The 21,417-nt window shown below is 51.2% G+C and overlaps 9 protein-coding genes across 9 annotated transcripts; 3 read left to right on the top strand and 6 right to left on the bottom strand.

Moving 5' to 3' along the window:
- Nucleotides 1-162: 162 nt before the first annotated feature.
- GT037_009167 (o-sialoglycoprotein endopeptidase) lies at nucleotides 163-1,273 on the top strand (the record flags this gene model as incomplete). The annotated part of the gene is made up of 2 exons (XM_038934214.1): nucleotides 163-514; nucleotides 564-1,273. 2 exons carry the CDS (start codon nucleotides 163-165, stop codon nucleotides 1,271-1,273), a joined length of 1,062 nt encoding a protein of 353 aa, XP_038783016.1.
- Nucleotides 1,274-2,019: 746 nt separating this feature from the next.
- GT037_009166 (uncharacterized protein) lies at nucleotides 2,020-2,238 on the bottom strand (the record flags this gene model as incomplete). The annotated part of the gene is made up of 1 exon (XM_038934213.1): nucleotides 2,020-2,238. The coding sequence occupies one exon, from the start codon at nucleotides 2,236-2,238 to the stop codon at nucleotides 2,020-2,022; it is 219 nt and encodes a 72-aa protein (XP_038783015.1).
- A 99-nt stretch (nucleotides 2,239-2,337) lies between these two features.
- Nucleotides 2,338-2,607, bottom strand: GT037_009165 (uncharacterized protein; the record flags this gene model as incomplete). The annotated part of the gene is made up of 1 exon (XM_038934212.1): nucleotides 2,338-2,607. The coding sequence occupies one exon, from the start codon at nucleotides 2,605-2,607 to the stop codon at nucleotides 2,338-2,340; it is 270 nt and encodes an 89-aa protein (XP_038783014.1).
- Nucleotides 2,608-3,352: 745 nt separating this feature from the next.
- On the bottom strand, nucleotides 3,353-4,827 carry GT037_009164 (kinase-like protein; the record flags this gene model as incomplete). The annotated part of the gene is made up of 2 exons (XM_038934211.1): nucleotides 3,353-4,347; nucleotides 4,404-4,827. 2 exons carry the CDS (start codon nucleotides 4,825-4,827, stop codon nucleotides 3,353-3,355), a joined length of 1,419 nt encoding a protein of 472 aa, XP_038783013.1.
- Nucleotides 4,828-4,911: 84 nt separating this feature from the next.
- GT037_009163 (uncharacterized protein) lies at nucleotides 4,912-5,244 on the bottom strand (the record flags this gene model as incomplete). Its single annotated transcript, XM_038934210.1, has 1 exon — nucleotides 4,912-5,244. One exon carries the CDS (start codon nucleotides 5,242-5,244, stop codon nucleotides 4,912-4,914), a length of 333 nt encoding a protein of 110 aa, XP_038783012.1.
- A 1,363-nt stretch (nucleotides 5,245-6,607) lies between these two features.
- GT037_009162 (glycosyltransferase family 32 protein) lies at nucleotides 6,608-7,705 on the bottom strand (the record flags this gene model as incomplete). Its single annotated transcript, XM_038934209.1, has 3 exons — nucleotides 6,608-7,174; nucleotides 7,222-7,336; nucleotides 7,386-7,705. 3 exons carry the CDS (start codon nucleotides 7,703-7,705, stop codon nucleotides 6,608-6,610), a joined length of 1,002 nt encoding a protein of 333 aa, XP_038783011.1.
- Nucleotides 7,706-9,413: 1,708 nt separating this feature from the next.
- On the top strand, nucleotides 9,414-15,472 carry GT037_009161 (uncharacterized protein; the record flags this gene model as incomplete). The annotated part of the gene is made up of 7 exons (XM_038934208.1): nucleotides 9,414-9,536; nucleotides 9,629-13,238; nucleotides 14,125-14,326; nucleotides 14,395-14,908; nucleotides 14,967-14,994; nucleotides 15,045-15,117; nucleotides 15,175-15,472. The coding sequence occupies 7 exons, from the start codon at nucleotides 9,414-9,416 to the stop codon at nucleotides 15,470-15,472; spliced, it is 4,848 nt and encodes a 1,615-aa protein (XP_038783010.1).
- A 6-nt stretch (nucleotides 15,473-15,478) lies between these two features.
- On the bottom strand, nucleotides 15,479-16,220 carry GT037_009160 (uncharacterized protein; the record flags this gene model as incomplete). Its single annotated transcript, XM_038934207.1, has 2 exons — nucleotides 15,479-15,775; nucleotides 15,822-16,220. Coding segments are annotated over 2 exons (696 nt in total), but the record flags the coding sequence as incomplete, so codon positions are not given.
- Nucleotides 16,221-16,302: 82 nt separating this feature from the next.
- On the top strand, nucleotides 16,303-21,400 carry GT037_009159 (uncharacterized protein; the record flags this gene model as incomplete). The annotated part of the gene is made up of 5 exons (XM_038934206.1): nucleotides 16,303-17,295; nucleotides 17,377-17,453; nucleotides 17,739-18,318; nucleotides 19,032-19,063; nucleotides 19,306-21,400. The coding sequence occupies 5 exons, from the start codon at nucleotides 16,303-16,305 to the stop codon at nucleotides 21,398-21,400; spliced, it is 3,777 nt and encodes a 1,258-aa protein (XP_038783008.1).
- Between the last annotated feature and the right edge of the window lie 17 nt (nucleotides 21,401-21,417).

Here is a 21,417-nt window from a genome sequence, read left to right as displayed (position 1 = left end):
ATTCGAAAAATGCGGCTTGCTTGACAGAGCAACTAGTCATTGTTGCTTGCCGAGCGGTGGCTTCAGCCCTACCATGCATGTCATCCCTTATCGATAGCTTTTTCCAACGACACCCCGCCTCGACGCGTCAAAGACCAACATCAAACCGCGACTGCCGCCACGATGATCGCCATAGGATTAGAAGGAAGCGCCAACAAGATAGGCGTGGGCGTCATCTCTCATCCAGGTCCAAACAAACCTCCCATCATCCTTGCGAACCTGCGACACACATATGTTTCCCCGCCCGGCGAAGGCTTCCTGCCCAAAGATACAGCAATACATCACCGAGCATGGGTTGTGAGGCTAATCAAACAAGCTGTGCGACAAGCAGGAGTCAAAATTGAGGATATTGATTGTATATGCTACACCAAAGGCCCAGGAATGGGTGCACCGCTACAAAGCGTTGCGCTTGCAGCTAGGACAATCAGTCTACTATGGGGGAAGCCCATGGTGGGCGTGAACCACTGCGTCGGCCGTCAGTCATTGCGATTCCACGGTCAAAACTATTGGCTAATGTATGCTAGATATCGAGATGGGTCGCTCGATAACGCGCGCCGATAACCCCGTCGTCCTTTACGTATCTGGCGGCAACACCCAAGTCATCGCCTACTCTGCCCAACGGTATCGTATCTTCGGTGAGACCTTAGATATCGCCATAGGAAACTGCATCGATCGATTCGCTCGCACACTGATGATCCCCAACGACCCATTTCCTGGATACAATGTTGAACAATTAGCCAAGAAGGGGAAAAACCTGGTCGATTTACCATATGGAGTCAAAGGCATGGATGCGAGTTTCTCGGGTATTTTGGCTGCAGCGGACTTGCTGGCGCGTGGGTTAGACGAGTCATTACCGGACGCGAAGCGACTGAAGACGGAGGACGGAGAGCTGGTTACACGTGCAGACATGTGCTTCTCTCTCCAGGAGACTATTTTCGCCATGCTGGTCGAGATAACAGAGCGCGCTATGGCACATGTCGGGTCGCAGCAAGTGTTGGTCGTGGGTGGTGTGGGCTCGAATATGCGGCTACAACAGATGATGGGCATGATGGCAAGAGACAGAGGTGGAAACGTTTTTGCGACAGATGAGATGTTTTGTATCGACAACGGCATTATGATTGCACATGCGGGGTTGCTGGAATACAGTACTGGAGTGAAGACGGAGTTGACAGATACGACATGTACGCAGCGCTTCAGGACCGACGAGGTGTATGTTGGGTGGAGGACCGACTGAGGTACGCTTTTTTCTTAATACGATACCCCGTTCGACCCCATGATCTCGATTTCGTTGTGTACGCGGAAACCAGTGGACTGCATGTTCGGAATAGGATTCCAGCGCGGCCCATTGCGATATGCGCTGTGCCCGTGGCGTCATACCCTTTTCGTGAGAGGCATATCTACGGTTGAAGAACAGGAAGACTAGGCCAAGACGCATCCTTTTCGCCAAGGTGCATATGTATACTCACGGTGCGAAGATGGCTGAACCTCCAGTAACCTTAGGCACAAGAAAGCCAGTACCGCAGCGCTTAGAACGAACTGTCCACTACGGACTGTGGCTGCAACGTAAGGCGTGATACCAAGAAGATCTCCAACGATGGCTCATGCTCGGCACCAACTTGAAAATCAAACCAACGAAAGCTTCTGGTCATTGCTTTCAACCTGTCCGGCATTTTGAATAGATAGCTCCAGGTAGCTGGCGTGAGACAGATCTGAGACCGTGCAAAACAAGCTTTCGGAACTAGGTCATAGAAAAAAGTATCGATAATGTGTCGAGACTTAGTGATATGCGTAATTTATCCTACTATGTAAGTGCTAGTAGATACAAATGACAAGCGATTTAACCTTTTTGCTCGCACGCAAGAAGATAATGAACAGCACGTCACAGAAGACCTGTTGAAGAAATGACTACCCTTCTTAGATCTGAATGATCAAGCATTTCACAACATTAGCTCCAAAGCCGACTTGGGGTATCGATGCCGCTCACAGCTCAATTGCAACGACCTTCCCTCCCTCAACGATCGACCCATTCACCGGCGCAGAGATTTCTCCATTGGTAGTAACGTAAAGGACACTGCGAGCGCTCTCTGTTCTCCCAAATGCAGCTGATTTCGCGCCCGCTACATGTGTAGAATTGAGGTTGCCGGCAAAAACTGCCTGACTACCATCCAATTGAACACGCGTAACAACATTCTCAGTCATCTCAGCGACATATACCGTACCATCCTGATCGACAGCAAAACCATCCCCCAAAACGCCTTGAGCTATGACTTCGTACGGCCCTCCGGCTTGCCCAGTGGCTCAATCCATGCGTACACGGCATGTAAGCTGAAGGAGACTGTTGTTGTAGTACACGTAATCCTTCCAGACGCGCACGCCATTGATACCGATCAGGCGGTTCAAAGTCTCCCTTGGTGCCATCGTGCCATCCTGTAAAGCAGTCTCGTAGGTCAAGCTCTTTGTATCTACGCGCCAAATTAGACCGAGTTCCGAGTCAGCGATGAGAACCATTCCGGCATTTGTATCCAGAGTGGTCACGCCGTTGAGGAGACGTGAGGGTGCTATATTCATGACTTCGGAGACGCGATTGCAAATGTCCTCGTCCACGTCAACGCGCCAGATGGTATTGCTGGCAATACCATGAAGACGTCTGGTTCAACCCATGTTCCGACAGCCAATCGAGCCACGTTGATAGGTTAGTGTGAGACTGTTTGGGATATGGACCTGGGCGCGGAACAACGAGCAGCGTATCTCTAGACCAGTTTTTGGATGATCTGTCAATATGTTGCTTAGCCCAGACGGCTTTGCTGGTTGAGAAACGTTTAGCAAGATGCGCTATCTAGACACTGAGCGTGACATGATTCTTGAGCAGAGTTCCTTTATTGAAGGTATCCCTAAGCATCATGGCACTTCGGGTGTAGTTTCAAAGGCTGTGATGGAAAACTGCCGTCGTCCATTCTTAACCAAGTCAGGGGGTATCCTGAATGGATGAGTGTAACGAACGTCATTGGGCTTGGGCCCTCTGGAAATTTCCCGCAGGAGTACCCCGATCGCATCGGTGAAGAGACTAGGAAATTCGTCGATGCTATCTTAGCCAGTAAAACAGTTTAGAACGATACCAGAATATACTAGTACTCCACCTTCCATCAAACCAACCTTCCATAACAAGAAAACATAATTCATGAACGGATTCAATTCCACTTCTCTTTCCTGTACACACATAACTTCTCAACTACAGTACACTTACAACCCCAAGCTCCAAACCACCATCGCAATATCTCCAGCGGTACTTCCACCTAGCCCACCATAAGCCTCTTCAACGCATAAAAGAGCCAAAGTTCAAAAACGTACTGCCACTCGGTTTCTGCGTACTAGATCTCGGCGTAACAGGCCTTGCCTTGTTCCCCATTTCCTCGCTCGCCTGGACAGTAACGGGTTTGAAAGACATGGGCTGGTATGGCGTAGGCTGGTATCCTTGTCCCTGCGGTTGCGACGGCTGTTGCGACTGGGATTGAGGTGGCAGATGCGAGTACGACTGCGACGACTGTGGCTGCCAAGGTGTAGGAGACCACGAAGGAGTGTTGGATGAAGTATGCGTGGAAGAAAATGTGGTAGGAGGCTCCCTCGTATACAATCCCGTCGGCTGCTGTTTCGCCGCCGAGTACGTGAACAAAGGCTCACTGCGTTTCCTCTGAATGTTCCTGCGTCTCGACTCCTGAGCACTCGCTTCCAACTTGTCGGCAATCTTGCCCGTCTTGGCCGTGTCCATGGTGAACCAGCCCGCATCCAGAATCTGCTGCGCTGTGGGCCGGTCTGTAGGGACAGGGTTGAGGACCCAGCTCAGGAACTTGATTTCCTTCTCCGGCACACCCTTGGCTTTTAGTTGTTCCCAGTGTTGTCCTTCATGATGTGAGCGGTCCTGGTAAGGAAGTCGACACCCATCATAGTAATCTAAGGCGCCCAGTCCAAAGTCATGTGCTATAGCTCGTTCAACTGAACGTTCTTTCTGGCCCTGGCCTGAATTTCCCTGCAGCAGTTCGTCGTAGAGACCGTATTTGTTGAATGAAGCTTGCGCTTCGAGGAGCTGGCAGTAAATCACGCCCCAGGACCAGATATCGGCTGGTTGGTTGATTTCGTTGCGGAAGTACACTTCGGGCGCGCGGTATACGATGGGTTGAACGAGGCCTTTTGCTGGCTCCATGACAATTCCTAGGTCGCCGAGTTTGGCGGTGATGCGATCGTCGCCGATCTTTGCATTAGCACTAGGTTCGTTTTCGAAGCCGCTGAGGAGGATGTTCTGCATTTTGAGGTCTTGTTCGTGTTAGCTGTGTTGGCTTATTTGAGGTGAATACTGCATGTAAACGTACCTGCATACACCAGACCTCGCTCGTGTACGTCTCGCAGGCCCAACAATGCCGAGCGCATGATGCCCTTGAGCTCCACGTCACTGAACTGGCGCTTCCTTCGTGCATCCCATAGGGTAGATTGGAGAATTTCGAGCACAATTCGTGGCGGGCCACCCCTGGTGGGTGGGATACGGTCTACTTGTTGTCTGATTGTTGGAATGCCCTTGAGAAGCTCGTGCATGATCATCTCATGTTGAAACTTTGGCCATCCATATCCGACGTCATCGTCGCCGGGCTGTTTTACGATGAAGATTTTCTCTTGGGAAGCCGCGTCGACAGCGACCCATACGTTGGCCTGGCCGAGGGGCTTGACAAGAAGGTATCGGAATCCGTGTTCTCCAACGAGCTCGGCGCCCTCGCGCATTTGAAGGGTTGTTCCGACCATTCTCAGGGTTGGTGGTGTTCAGTCGGTCGAGGTTCCGAATGTGTGACGTAGAGGGTGTAATTTGGTTGTAGACGTGGCAGGTGATCAAGTCGCGTCCATGGAAGGTGATGTGAGGAGAGACGAAGAGATGTCAGGTACAAGATCAGGATATGAGAAAGAAGTGGATCTGAAAGACGGGTACCGGCTGTCAACTTCTAAACTTAGAGTGAAGAGGCGAAGTTCCAACATTGCGTAGCTCCAAAGTTGAATGGCTGCTTGTTTGCGCAGATGCTGAACGATGACGGAAGGCTTGTAACGGTTACGGAAGTGGCGGGCTGGCGTCATTGGCCCGAGAGCAGGTCGACGCAGCAACATGATGATCTCGCGCTGTCGATGGTCGATAACCTTCATGCACTGTTGCGCATCATCCAGGAACATGTTACCAACAGCGAGGTCCTCGCGACTCTGATGTGTTGTCGCAAAGGGTTAAGCCGGTGACCAGGGAGGATGTAGCGAGGCGGGAGTGCCGGCTGATCCCGGCCACACTCCTGTAACGCGTATTGCCCACTCTGCCAAGACTCCATCATGTCCGGAACGTGTTTTTGTTCTTTCAATTCCGATGAAGTTCTATCAGGTCAAAATCCAGAGTCTGCTCAACATGTGGATGCACTCCAACCAATGAACAGCAACGTTACACAGCCTCTCTAAAGACGCGTCTCACATTGTGGCGATTGTCCAGTCGGAAGGCGATAACGCGCTGTCGTATGAGAAGTCGCAATAAAGAATGATGATACATATCCAGATTCAAAAACACTTGAACGATTTTCACACGAGACTAAGCCATTTCAATTTTCGACCAGTGTTTAACCCAAGGCTTCAGCCATAAGATCCATCAGGCACAAGTGCGAGGAGACTATCACAGCCGTTACACGAGACGTCCACCTCCTCACAAGCCGCTATTTTGGGCACACGATACAGCCATCTTTCTGACATAAGACTGCCACCAATCTTACATGAGACGTCTACCGTCTACCGTGTACCTTTCCGCCTCCCCTGCGCCTTCCCCACCTCTCACCTGCATATCGGCCAATCGCGGATAGGCTCGTATAACGCGTATTGCCCTACCCGCCTGTTCGCATATTTTTTTCACTCCCTGGTAAGGGGTTGAAAGTAGAATGGAATCCACAATTGACGTTTCCCAATCAGCTACCTGATTAAGAAAGACATCGTGCGATATGAAATAGAGAATCAAATGCTGAGAGAAGAGAATCCATGTTGAGTCAATGTATTCTATATTCTCCAGATCACTAATCACGGAAGCTCAATGTAGCCATCTCCAATGATGCAGGTACGTTTCATATTAACATAAGCAATAAAGCTTCTTCTACATATCTACATGCAACAGTGTCTCCAACAAAACCGAGCTCTTCGGTCTTTTCTAGACTGTGCCGGTCCCGGTCCGGTCCTTCTATGATGATACCCCAGGGATCTTTTCCTCAACAACCAAATCCCACGACAGCGGTCCAGCCTCTTCCAATGTGTGCCAACAGCACCATTGCCCCGCCCATGTATTGCTTGGACTTTTCCCCACAAAGCAGTTAAATCAAGCTAGGAAGGCATTCTACCCTCGATCAAATAATATGGATAGAAGCGAAAAAAAAAGATAATAAGTGTAGAATAAGAAAGCCAAAGTGCGAGGCGGCCGCGATTCGACTGAAACTCCGGTGAAATGCAAGACACGTGATACGGACATAACGCTCAAACAATGCAATGCGCAAAACTGTTCTCAACAGTTCCCTTCCTAAACCTCATGGCGATCGTCCAGCTCGAAGCTTCTCTTCTGGCTGATGCGGCGGTAGAAAGGCATCCTCTGGTTGAAGAGGCGCATCTTCGGGCTGCCGGGGCCAGTTGATCGCTTGTTGAGCACAAAGAACTTGTACAGCATACCCAAGATTGTGAAGCCAACCACGAATCCAAGGATCGTGACCAGCAACCAGTGCTTGGCGAGCCAGAAAATGATCTTGACGTCTGTCCTGTGCCAGCTGTTGCCAAGGTGGTGGGTGAAGAAGGACCAAGGGTGGTTGTTGTATTCCTCGGGGAAGAGAATGCGGACACGGTTTTCGTCGACTGGGGAAGCGTTGTTGTAGTGGCGCCAGACGAGAGACAAGAAAAGGGGACCGGTAGATGCCATGACGGTGATGTAGGGGAGGGGCCAGCGACGGTTGTAGTCGGTCAGAGAGTCAATGGCCTTGAGGAAGAAGGGGTGGCGAGGAACGGCGCCCATGGCATCGTTAGAGATTCCGGTGGGAATTGTGCGGCGGACCCAGGCTGGGTAGGCGAGGAGAGGGTCGAGGCTGCGGTTGCATCCCTAAGATTGTTAGTATTGGTGTCGTTGATAGAGGAAGTTGTACGTACATCGTCAAGGTCGATGTAGATTCCACCAAAGTGGTGCAGAACAAAGTATCGGATGGCATCGGCGCGCTGAATGGGATACGGGTAGCCGTCGAAGGTCTCGAGGAACCATGGGTATCTGAGCAGGTTAGTATTACGCCTTATCGCATTGGTGGTTTACAACATACTCAGCAGCGATAAACTCGCGCGACTTCTTGTCGGTCCACAGCTTGTACTCGTAGTCGGGGTGGAGATCCAAGCAGCTCTGTTGAGGGCCCTTCCAGTGCGCCGGTATGCTCTCGTTGATGTACGTCTGGTGAATGATCTTGGGAATCAATTGCGGCGTCTCATTGATAGCGCTCGAGTTGGGCGCAGGGAGCTCTCCGCGGAGAATAGCATCTTCGCGACCAGAAGCGATCAGAAGACCGAGCAGTGTCCACACGCTGTGTACCGCGAAGCCGAGGACGACTATGGTGACGAGCAGGAAAATGGTGACGCCTCTCCGCATGGTTGCTGTTGTTGTTCTCTGTCTCCTTTCCCTTGGGAGAGCGTCGTGCACGGGCTGTGTTGGTGGAAGAAAGCTGAAGTCGCGATAGCGGTATAGAGATGTGGTATTAAAAGAGGTACAAATCAAGCATCCGTCAAGCAGCAACGTCCGTCTAGTACTTGGCGGGAGAGGGAGAGAAGAAGAGCAGAGGCGTGAGACAAAAGACGAGCGTCTGCTGCGCGTGCTCTAGAAGGAGGCAGTGCTCGGACTGCCCAATCTCGCTTATCCCGCAGACCCCTGTGCCTGGCCGATCTCCAGACGCACGTTAGCGCGGGACGCTCTTGCCCCCTCCAGGCACTTCACATGTGAACACGGTGCGAGATGCGACCACACCGGCCTCGACCGTTGCGGTGAATGTCCTGTCGTGTTGCCTTGCTCCACCATGCCCGATTTCAATCTCACTGTCTAGTCAGCACCTACAGCCTCATCTCACACACTCTCGCACCAAGCTCTACACTCAGTCCTAGTCGCGAGAGGCTGTGTCGTGAGGCATTTCCGTCCCGCCTATGACGCACCCTTGCAGCACACTGCATCTCCCACATTCGCTTCCCACACGTTTCCCACCTTCTTACGCGTTCAGCTAAGAGTAGCACAAGAGTTCACTTACGTCTACCAAGAAGCCGCGCATTACCCGCGGTAAGCCAGCAATCGCTGCGTACTACAACGCCTAACTAGCTGTTGCTAGGGTGTTTGGCGGGCAAATTTGCTTTTACAACCGCGGTTAGTGGAGCATGGCCCACCGAACTGGACAAAACCCAGCTATGGTAGGCTAGTCGAGTGTTCGACTGCAGCCAGTGGGGTGTGAGTAGTATGTCGCGGTTGTTACTTGAACTGGTATTGCAACCTAAACTGCTGTCGCGATCCTGGTACTTGTTCGAGAGACCTCGCGGCTGGAAGCGAGCTTCATGACGTACGAACCAAGACTGGTCTACACAATGACGATGAACGTTCAGACGTAGATAGCTCCACGGCAAAAGTGCACTCCCTTGCACAATCGATTTCCGGTTTGCGCATTGCGAGGCTCCACCTACAAGCAGCCCTGGTTGGCTTAGCGCAGTCTTGTTACTCAGGGTACTTCCTACACAGACACTGCTTAGACTACTCCATCACGACTCGTTGTATTTTGATCTTTTAGAGAGCATGAACTCGGATGTTGTTTTTCATGGTTGTCTTTCGCCGCGATGTCCGCTGCAAGGTCTGCCAGTAATCGCACTACTGATTCGTTTCCTCCCCAAGCCATCCGGTACAGTACCGTGCCGCTCACCCGCCTGTGCTATCATTGGCTGTTTGCGAGAATGCTGGGGGTATGAAGCTTGAGCTTCATACAATGAATACAATGATAGAAAATTGATCGAGTAAAATTCATATCGATTGCGACTTAATGACCCAGATTCATAGTGAGGTGGTTTGATCATCCTTCGTTAGGCAGTGATTGAGGGCTGAAGCAGAAAGCGCCTCATGTGGCGCAGCCGATTGCTTGGCACAAGGCATTTGCCTATGCACCATGAACGTCACTACCCCGTCGGTGGTATTGCTAGAACGACATCAACACCTCAAATACGTTGAGAATTCTACAACCATGAATTCTCGCACAACTCATAGGTAGTCATGAAATCAAAGTACTGGCATACAGCAGCGATGCACGTATCAGCTCATTCGCGCCCCCAATATGCACGAGCGGTCAGACCCCTCGTGGTCTAAGCCACTCTGCCTGTCCGCCTCATACCCTCAGCTCGCGCGCTTCAGCCTTCCTTCGACAACACACATTACAGTGCCTGTTCCTCTCTCTGTCGTAAAGTGACACAAGAACGCTTTGATATACATCTCAATACTCGACCTACCGCCTGCTTCGAATGCCTCTCGATGCGGCTTTTGCAAATACAGGCCAACGGCAGCTTCAGCCTCGTCAGTCATGAAAACACCTCCGGGCCGCCGTATGCGATACTCTCGCATACTTGGAGTGAAAACAACGAGGACGAAGTAAGTTATGACGACTTGCGCAATGAGACAGGGAGAGAGAAAAGCGGTTATGCCAAGTTAAAGTTCTGTGCTGAGCAGGCTGCCAAAGACGGTCTTGAGCACTTCTGGGTCGATACTTGCTGCATCGACAAGTCAAGCAGCGCAGAGCTCTCAGAGGCTATCACATCCATGTTCCGTTGGTACAAGAATTCTGCCACATGCTACGTGTACCTAGCAGATGTTACGACGAAAAAGAGACGAGGCGGCCGCGAATCGCCTGATCACGAAATGCCCAGTGTCACTTGGATGTCGGCTTTCCGGAACAGCAGATGGTTCACTCGAGGCTGGACACTTCAAGAACTGCTTGCTCCTCGCAACGTCCTCTTTTTCTCTCGCGATGGAGAGCTGCTTGGTGACAAGTTCAGCCTAGAGCAACACATCCACGACGTCACACATATCCCTATCCCTGCCCTTCGAGGAGCCCCCCTGCATAGCTTTTCTGTCGATGACCGCATGTCTTGGGCTGCGACTCGTATTACAAAAAAGGAAGAAGACCGGGCATACTCGTTGCTTGGGATATTTGGCGTCAGCATGGTTCCAATATACGGAGAATTGCAGGCAGCGGCGTTCAGGAGGCTTCGGAAAGAGATAACCGAGGTTAAGCAGGACCAAAGTTCGCCCTCAGACAACGGAAAGAGGCAAGCTCTCATGGATTCGCTGCGGTTCGATCAAATTGACGCACGCTATGCAACCATCAAAAACGCCCATGCCAAGACATGCAAGTGGTTGTTACGAAAATCGGAGCACACTGAATGGCTCGACCCGACGAGACTATCCCATCACCACGGCTTCTTGTGGATCAAAGGAAAACCAGGAACCGGCAAGTCAACATTGATGAAGTTTGCTTTCGGCCAGGCCAGTAAATCAAGGAAGAGCAGCATTGTGATCGCCTTTTTCTTCAACGCGCGAGGCGAGACTCTCGAGAAGACTATCATTGGGATGTATAGGTCGCTTCTGCTGCAGCTTCTTGAGAAGATCCCTACACTACAGTGCAATTCCGGTTCGCTAAGTCTGGTACCCTCGAGTATCAGCGCAGATTATCAGTGGACTAGGCACTCGCTCGAAGACCAGCTCCAGCAGGCTGTATTGAGTCTTGGAGACACGCCTGTGATGTGCTTCATCGATGCACTGGATGAGTGCGAACAATGGCAGGTTCGGAACATGATTTCGTTCTTCGAAAACCTTGGCGAGCTCGCAGTCTCATCTGGCAGGTCTTTTCGAGTATGTCTTTCGAGTAGGCACTATCCTGAAGTCACGATTCGGAGAGGCATAACTCTAGTGCTTGAAGGACAAGAAGGCCATACCCAGGACATCAACAATTACCTTGAGAGTACATTGAAGATAGGGATCAGCGCATCCGCACAAAAGATCCGAAAGGATCTGCAAGAGAAGAGTTCCGGTGTATTCATGTGGATTGTGCTTGTGGTGGACATCCTGAATAAAGAGTACGATGGCGGCCGGATGCATGCTCTGGAGCGAAGATTGAAACAAATCCCCGCCGATCTACACGCCCTATTTCAGGACATACTCACACGCGACTCGAACGACAAGGACGAACTAATATTGTGCTTGCAGTGGGTACTCTTTGCTAAACAACCATTACAACCGGAGCAGCTGTATCTTGCGATCCTTGCAGGAACTGAGCCTGATGCACTCGCCACTCAGCATGATCAGGAAGTCACACTTGAAACGATCAGAAAATTTCTCCTTAGATCGTCCAAGGGTCTTACTGAGATTACCAAAACCAAGAACAAAAAAGTCCAGTTCATACACGAGTCGGTGCGAGACTTCCTGCTCAAGGAGAATGGACTTAGCAAGATCTGGCCTGAGTTCGCAGACAATTTTCAAGGCCAAAGCCATGATCGACTGAAGCAGTGCTGTCTCAACTACATTAGCATCGACGTTGCCACACCCTTGATGCTACCAGATGAGCTACCAGCAGCAATCTCATCATCGTCAAAGAATCTACGCAAGTTAGCAGCCGAGACATTCCTTTTTCTAGAATATGCGGTCCATAATGTGCTGTACCATGCGGATACGGCAGAAGATGGAGGCATCTCCCAGACGGACTTTCTCAACAGCTTTCCGCTTCTCCAATGGGTCAAGCTCGACAATCTGCTCGAGAAACACGAGATCCGGAGGCACAAGCAAGGTGTCAGTCTACTCTATATACTAGCTGAGCTAAATATGGTGAATCTCATCAGAGTTCTTGGTTCAGCTAGCTGTTGTATGCAGGTTGAGGACGAACGCTACGGTTGTCCTCTTCTCGCTGCAGTCGCTATGAACAGAAAAGAGGCCGTCGAGATGTTTCTGGAATCCATTGAGGTGCAACCGAAATATAGTAATCTTGTTACAGCAGTAGGCGGACGGCAGGTTCAAGATAGGCCAGACCGGCGCCATGCAACTCGTAACCTCACATATTCGAAGTCAAAAGATGTTGTCGGGAATGCAATTGACTTTCACAATGACAGGGTAATCGCACGTGCGATCGCATCTGGAAAATTTCAGATTGATTCGCAGAACTCGTCCGCCAAGAGCATCCTACAGTGGGCCTCTGGGAATGGCTTTGAGACGCTGGTCAAGTTATTACTCGATGGAGACTCTACCTTGGTCGACAGTACTGGCGCTGGCGTTTACAACCCACTGCATATAGCAGCAAGAGAAGGGCATTCGGGGGTGATCGAAGTGCTACTAGAAGCGGGCGCTGACATTGACGCGGCGAAAGCTAGCGAAACCGCGCTCCACATAGCTACTTATGAAGGCCATAAAGAGACTGTAGCGCTGCTACTGGACAAAGGCGCTGAAGTCAACGCCCTAACTGCATACAAGAGCAATGCAATCCAAGTAGCTTCATCCAAGGGCAACAAGGAGATCTTGGAGCTGCTCCTAGACAAGGGGGCCGACGTTAACGCGATAGCTGTCGAAGGCGACACTGCACTGCAGAAAGCTTCAGCTGACGGCCACAAAGAGATCGTGGAGTTTCTAATAGACAGGGGCGCTGACGTCAACGCCAAGGGTCATTTCTATGGCACCGGGATCCAGGCAGCTTCACGCAATGGTCATAAAGAGATTTTGGAGCTGCTAATAGAAAAGGGCGGTGACGTTAATATTCAGGGTGGACAGCTTGGCAACGCGATCCAGGCAGCTTCATACAAAGGCCATAAAGAATGTTTGGAACTACTACTAGACAAGGGCGTTGACATTAACGTCCAAGGTGGACCTTATGGCAATATATTTACTGGATCCTATCACAATGCACTTGAAGCAGCTTGTGTAGATGGCCACAGGGAGATCGTGGAGCTGTTACTAGACAAGGGTGCTGGCATTGGCAACGCACTTGAGAGAGCTTCGCGTTATGGCCACAAAGAGGTCGTGAAGCTGCTGCTGGATAAGGGCGCCGCCGACATTGGCAACGCACTTCAGGCAGCTTCATACGAGGATCACACAGAGATTGTGGAGCTGTTACTAGAAAGAGGTAGTGATGTTGACGTTGGCAAAGCACTTCAGCAAGCTTCAGACAGAGGCAGAATAAAGATGGTGGCGCTGTTACAGAAGCATAGTGTAGCGGGGGCATGTAAATAGCCTCATAGTTGTCAAATGTACCAGATATCTATATCTATATGGCTGATTGATGCCATGGATTTCTTTCAAGGGCTTCGTAAACAACTTTCTCCGATCCGTGCTACCATCTGGAGGTTGTTCATCTAGTCGCGCCTTACTAGTGCCATATGACATTGTATCTTCGAGCTGTCGAAGCACTGTGAGAACCCAATGGACTAACAGTGCAGCAGGAAGATGTCCATGCTAGATGCAACTGGTTGGTAGCGGGCCAAGGTGCGATCATCTTACCAAAAGGGCTTTTACTTCCTCTTCGGGAGAGTGCGACTGCAGTGAGATGACAGTTCTGTCTTGTTGTAGTTCTTGCCATGTCGCGTGCGAGGGAAGAGAGGTGGGACGCGCCAATTTAACCATGGTGCAGTCGCAATCCGAAGATGCGATACCCCTAGTCCTCTCACGTTGCTTGATTTCGTACCTTGAACAGCCCGCGACCTATCGATACCTACCAGCTATGCTTCACTCTACTTAAACCTCACTTTGTCAGCGCACCAACATAACGCCTGACCCCAATGACTGCCATCGCGAGGGTGTGGACATGTTTTGCCGCGGTCGTCTCTACAACGCCAATCTCCTCTGAATTACCGTTACCACTGGAAAGCCCAGTCGTCTATGGCGAACCCAGAGGAGACCGCACAATCTATGTCGTATTGTCGAAACTCTGTATATGTGTGCTTTCGGGGCTTGTCGGTTTGTCTCACTTCAGAATGCATCGTCTCTGAACATCTGTTAACCACTACGAGCAGGATATCGCATACATCTCCTGAGCAAGTCAGCGAATCGCCTTACGTTGACGCAGATCTACATCTTTGCACTCTATACCTTTTCTATCGGATTCGTCTTCTCCGCCGCGGTCGTCAACAATGGCCTCGGTCTTACCACGGATGGTAGCTGCAAAGCTTCGGTAATGCTATGTCTTATGTTCTATGCAGCCAGCAAAGTATCAATGTCAGTCGATGGTCTTTACAAGCCGTCTGGACATTGTCTTGGCTTCTGCTGACATTCACGACTTGCAGGTATCTCTTCCTCGTCGAGCGGGCTCACGTACTACGGGCTCCTTACGCACCCCGATATAAAGACTTATTATGGTTGCTCAGCACGATTACTATAGTTGTGTGTTTGGGCGCCATTTGTATCGCCGGCATCGTCTCGCCCAAGTACGTACTTTCAGAGGTGGATGGGCGCTGCCGTATAGGTCTCCAGCGTTACGCCGCCATCCCGCTGTTGACGTGCGACATTGTCATCAACCTTTACCTTACAGCCGTTTTCATCTATCTTCTGAGCCCTCTGGTCAAGGATAATACAAGCTCTGGCACTGGTGTTGTAAACCGGGTGACACTGTGCATCAGCAAGACTTTGGGTCGAGTACAGCAGAAAGCCACCATGGACCTTCATCGATCGAATAAAGCGCTCGTCAAGAGAGTCGAAACCCTACTCCAGAAGACCTTGATTGGATGTGTCTTGGTCATTCTCCCCACTGCCGGTAATCTTGCGGCTATTTGCATTTTGGTTGGGAAAGAACTAGCTTTTGTAAGCCCAGATCTCGATAACCCAAACGAGGCATCTCAATCTAACATCTTGTTCCTAGATCTGCCTCACTCTATGCACCTTTGATGGTATGCTCGCTGCTATCAGCCACCGAGCCCTGCTGATGCAAACATGGCAGTCACATGGGCTGCCATAGTCTTTCACTGGCTCACCATCGTCGGTACTGACGAGAACGAAGGTGCCACCCCAGCGTACGTTTCACCCAAGAAATGCAACAAGCAATTAGATCGTGTACTGACTGGTTCCAGTCCGCAAAGTCGGCAAAGTGGCAACCAACAACCCGGAATGCCTTTGCAACTACAAACGGAACCTGTACGAAAGAAGCCGACCCTGCTCACACCAACCGACTTAGATCTGCTATCGATCGATGCAAAGGACGATGGTGGCACAAAAACCATAAACAGATTCGATTTCGGCCTGAGTCAAACGGCAACACCATCACACTGCGGACCCAGTTCACAACCAGATTCACATTGGAAAGATTCTGGACATTCTACTCTGGTATCTGATATGAACATGTCTAACAACGCCGTCGATCCGCGTTGACCGTGTTCAAAAGTCTGAATCCTCCTCTTCAATGATGGCTTGCGAGAGCAGACCTCGCCTGCGAGGCCCAGCCACCTTTTTCAACACTACAGGGGTTGCACTGGGTGAATGGTCGATGGAATCCTCCTTTTTCACGCGTCGTGCAGCTCTGTACTCCGCGGCTGTTCGTCCCTTCTCAGGCTCTCTAGGAACAACGGGTGCATCGATCTTGAGAGTTGACGACAGAAACCTAAAGATGACAAAGAGGACGGCGCCGGTGATGCATCCTATGAGGCTGGCTGTTCCGAGGTAGACGTATAGTGTCTGTGTAATCAGTATCAATATAGGAAGGAGATGACAAATCGAGTACCTCTATTCTCTCTAACCACTTGACGCTGAATGGTATGGACAGCACTCTGATGACTGCCTGTCCAAGATGGATGAACGGTAGTAGGAAGAAAGTGATGACGTTGTAGAATGGCAGCAATAGTATGATGACTAAATTGATGGCTTTACTGATGGGAAACCAGACTACGCGTGCCAATGCAACTGAGACACGCGTGGCAATGTCGAGGACCGTTCGCGCGTCCATGGCGGCCGACGCGTGAATGTGTCGGTGTGGTTGTGGGATGCTAAGGCGACGCTGGACAGGGCCGACTCGCCCCACGATGGGTGTCATTGGCTCGTGCGGGTTGGAGGCTATCGGCGATTGACTGGCATGGAAATCTTGACCCCTGTGTGCCGCTGCAGCTCCATCCAAGTAGGCCGGCCTAGTAATAGCTTGACACCTGGGTGGCACGCTCTCTGACCTCTATCTGTCGTGATCTACCCATGCACTCATCGTGCCTGTGATGGGGAACCAGAATTCGCGGTCGACGACGCCCACGTCGAACCCGCAATCGCCCACCAACAATGCCGCGGGCAACCACCACAACGTGACTGCATCACATGGCCATGACCGACCGCATAACCACCACCACCACCTCCCCCATCTCCACCCCCCACACAGCCAGCACCACTCGGCCCGCCGCCGTGAATCCATCCAGGCACTGAGTGCAGCCAAAGCGCCTGCAGCTCCCAGCGTGAGCCTCGAGAACGCTGAGAGCCATCCCACGTCGGCCCGCCCCATCTCGCGTGGGAGGGCGCAAACGGCAGGGACTAGCACCAAAGCCGTCACCACCCAGCTGCGCGCTGCTCAGGACCTGTACAACACCACCCACAGCACCCGGACCGGAGACACCATGGGGAACGAGCAGAGCAGCCAGAAGGGCGGCGCGCACAGCCACAAGGATAAAGACAAGCACCATGTCTCGCCCCGCGATGCGAACACCACCCCGCCGTCACAGCCTGCCGCCGCTGCCATTATACCTGATACCGCAGCTCAGCAACAACAAGCTGTCGAAGCTGAAGCTGAAGCTGCACCCGAAGTCTCCGCACGCCCACCCTCGCCTACCCTCCCCGTCGATGTCCCATCGTCTGCCTCGCATCCAGACCCCCGCGCTTCGTCTCCCTCGAACCTCCCATCACCAACCTCCGCCTCCATGACCGCCGATTACCTCATTCCAGCCTCGGCCTCACAGTTCTCCCGCCCGCCGCGCCTGCCCCTGCCTATCGAGGAGGAAGTGCACACGCCCGGCAGCCCCATCATAGCGCCGCAGGAGCTCAGTGGATTCAACGGGGTTAGTGAAATATGGACACCTGTGCACGAGAGCGATGCCGATGGTATGCTGCCGCGGCGCAGTTCCATGGTGAGCAGTACGACGGCTGGGGAAGACGAGGATGGGGATTTGGGCGAAGAGTTTAAAGGCAGTGAGGGGAGACCTACGGTTCCTACGTTGATTGAGGTATGTTGAATCTTCTCCCGATTCTGCTTAGAGTGGTGGTTGGTGTTTAAGGAGATTTATGCTGACGTTGGGGGGAATTAGTGGGAAGGTCCTGGGGAGCGCGTATATGTTACGGGAACTTTTGCGGGCTGGAATCGCAAGTACAAGTTGCATCGCAAGTAAGTGGTACCGATTTCCTTGGAATGTCTCGGAGCATGGAGTTTGCCTGCATCAGCCGCACGGGTAGATGCAGGGGATGGGGGTTGCAGAGGTGGAACCACGTTTTTCATTCTCTCTGCCTGCATCTGCCTGCACCTACCCGTTGCCTGCATTCTCCCGTTTGGTGGCTTCCTAGCTCCACTCGGGCTGAGACTCGGTCAATCATTCCCAGCAGGCTTGGAATGTATTCGATTACTGCCTCCTTTGATGTTACACTGCACGTCGGCAATATTGACACTCTATAGCGGACCCAGCAAGAAGAAAGATGCCCTCTCCGCCTACGTATCCGTCACTCCAGGAACTCACCACCTTACCTTCCTCGTCGACAACGACATGCGAACATCCGACAAACTTCCCACCGCCGTAGACTACACCAACATCCTCGTAAACTACATCGAAGTCCCCTACCCAGAACTCACACCCCTCCCAGCCAGCCCGCCAGCCGCCACCGCAGCGACAAACGACCCTCTAGATGACTCCATAACACCCGTCCAAGAACGCGAAGCCCCTGTTGGCATGTACCCGCCCCAAGTCCTACCACCAACCCCACCCCTCAACGCAACCGCCGGCCCCACAACCGCAAACCCCATCCCAACCGTCACCGCACCCCCTATCGAACCCGCCAAACCGCCCGTTCCCGAGCCAACCAAGAAATACCACCAAAACATACCCCGCTACCTCCTCGACCTCGACGCTCCCGAAGAATCCTCCCGTTTTGCCCGTGCAAATGCCATGACGAATAACTTGCCTACGCCACCTACGCTTCCTGGGTTTTTGGGCAAGAGTATTCTGAATGGGACGACGCCGATGAAGGATGATAGTAGTGTGTTGATTCATCCGAATCATACTGTTTTGAATCATTTGGCGACGAGTAGTATCAAAGATAATATCTTGGCGACGAGTGCGACGACGAGGTATAAGCAGAAGTTTTTGACGACGATTATGTATAAGCCTAAAGAGGAGGGTGGGGAGATTTATTAGGAAAATTGAAGAGAAAGAGAGGGAGGGAGGGAGAGAGATGCGCGAGAGGTGGTGAATGTGAGAAAGAGAAAATGTGTATATGTGAGAGAGAGAAAGAGGTGCATGGCAGTGGTGGATGTGTCTCGTTTCTGCGCCTGGTGTGTGTGAGCTTCGGCTTTCTGGTGTTAGTTTATGGGCTTTGGCTTTTTTTTTTTGGCCTATTGTGTTTTACTGTATCGCATTTCCGGGTTCTTGGGGGTCGGGGAAATATTTGCTGGGAGCTTCGGCGTCTTTTTTTTCGGGAGAGCATACACGAAAGCTATGAGTTTACGGGTTTCCTTTTAGGTTCAATACCCCTTGCGGTAGGTTGTCCTTTTATCCGATTGTGGGAGCGCACAACAAAAAGGAATGGAAAGCAATGATCTTGACGTGTTGTTTGGCTTTGCTGTTTTTGAACGAAAGACTAGTTGTGAGTACCTACGATGAGAACTCGAAAGACTGACATCAGTGAATCGCAGAGAGTCGCGAGCCTCACTGAGTGGGAGCTCGTGCTGTCCGTAATGAACTAACAACAAAAGTCGGTATCCGGACACCTCTACTTTGTCAAGATGTAAGTGCGGCACTTCGCACTCTTATTGCTCCAAAAACGGGAGGATGCAAGGTGATCTGACAAGGCGCGTTGATGATTGGATCGGGCGTTCCCCTCACTCAACCGCGCCGCATGTAAGCTATCTACTCACCAGCAGATTGCTACCTGTCCAACCACTCGACTGACCAACACTCTTTCGCGTTACAATCTTCAAGTTTCACTCGATTTTACCTACACTTCGTGGCTTGATCCAATTAGCACAGCATGAACGCATATGCCTATCGAGCACTCGAGGGCCCGGAATACATCAGGCTCATTGTGCTGCACCCAGCCTTGTCCAAGACCACACCCCTACGGATAGACTTTGTTTCATCAAAACTTGAAGATGTCGAAGGAGATTACGACGCTGTTTCGTACACGTGGGGAGAACCAGTTTTGACGTTTCCCTTATATGTTGGCGAGGACGGCATGCAGGTCTACGTTACGGAGAATCTCGATCGGGCACTTCGATACCTACGCTACGAAACTCGCGAACGACTGCTTTGGGCTGATGCTGCGTGCATCAATCAGAAAGATAATGAAGAAAAAGCGATCCAAATCCCTCTGATGGTCCAGATATTCCGGGGTGCACGAAGTGTCATGGCTTGGCTCGATCCGGGCGGAGACACCGCAATCGAGCAAAAAGGCATGCGAACAGTAGAACGTCTATCTCGAGCGCCCCAGAATGGAGATGAATTGTTACAGGAAAATCTCCACAGCGTACAACGTTTCTTGAAACTTCCCTGGTTTAACAGACTGTGGATAGTGCAAGAAGTTGTCTTCAGTCTAGAGGTTCGCTTGATATGCGGCGAAACGGATCTTCCCTTCTCCCGGTTCATTGCTGGGCTTTGTCAAGTGAAGCCCCAGCTCGAGGCTTCTTGTAACAACCCTGAAGACCTAGTAAGAATAAGAGGCATTAGCGAAATTGAAAAACTTTGGAGCCACTATTCGCGCTTCCAGACTCTACTCGAATACGACGATGAGATCACAAGAGCCGATGAAGTCACCGAGATCACCGACGTTGTGGCCTTGGTAGAGAAGTTCGCACTGTATGGGTGTACAGATCCACGAGATCGTATATTCGCTTTGTTTAGCATGGCGACCAATGTCCGACCAGCAAGATGCAATCTCCAAGAAGATCACGACTCCCAACAAGGCGATTCCCCCCGCACAAACGACGACCCACAAACAGAGCATGCTGAGCATGGGCAGAGCGATAAAATTTACATGAATATTGACTATGCGCTTAGTGTGGATGAAACTTACGAGGCTTTCGCGCTTGCTCGATTAAATGCAGACAAAGAGGGGGCGCAGCTGATTTGGGAGGCCGTGTTTTCCCGTCAATACTCACCTCGACCGATCACTTGGCCGTCGTGGGTACCGGATTGGCGGATTCCACCTCGACAAACAATGCCAGTTTCCTATCAGAGGCTCTTGGGAAATGGTGATCATGGGGTAGATCTCAAGGCTCGCCGACTTGCAACAGGTGTTATTCGGATGAACATCCCCATTGGAAAGCACTACCCTGACGAAACAGATCAACAGCTCTATAATGTCACATGGAAGATGTCGAGAAAGGCAGAGGATGCCGCAACATCATTACAATCACATTTGTTGCAGCTGTACAGAATGCTATCCAACCCTGTCGTTGTGCAAAGATCCGATCATCTTCCAGGAATGCTAGCGCATTCGTCTTCTAAGCTCATCCCTAAGATTTTCCCCGCTCTTCTCACCAAAATCATTCATAAGCTTGTTGGCAAGGAGACTTTTTCCTGTGAAGATTCGGACGAAGACGATATGTCTTCGCAACTTGGACGGCATTTCGCTAGGATGTCGATGATACCTGAAGCAGATGGTGCGCACTGCGGTCCAAAGCCATCTTCTTCCGATGTTCAAGATGTTTTCGACAAACTGGATCAAAATCTGGGGGACACCACAACCTTATTTTGCTTTCAAGACCCAGGCACTGGTGTGCATTCATTCGGTTTGGGCGATACGAAAATCGAGCCTGGTGATCGCATCATACTTCTGGGGGATCTCTATCGCTCGGCAATATATGGGTCATCCACGACGACACTTGTACTTCGACAATGCAATCCAGCTGAATCCGCACATGTTGGAAGTCCGGTCTATCAGCTTGTCGGTCGAGGCTACATATATGATCCGACTTCTGTGTTGCTAAGAGCCGAGTTCAAGAAATACTTCCATTCCACTGAAGGTGAGAAGATAAATCCTCTTGGGTTTAAAAAGCGTTGGCGCAAATTCTCATCTTTCAACAAGACATTCCAAAAGTCTGACTACGTGTTGAATATGGCTTGAGAAATCAATTAGAAGAC

The sequence above is a fragment of the Alternaria burnsii genome, assembly GCF_013036055.1.
Source record: "Alternaria burnsii strain CBS107.38 chromosome Unknown 700, whole genome shotgun sequence".
NCBI lineage: Eukaryota > Fungi > Ascomycota > Dothideomycetes > Pleosporales > Pleosporaceae > Alternaria > Alternaria burnsii.
This window is presented reverse-complemented; position numbering and strand designations above follow the sequence as displayed.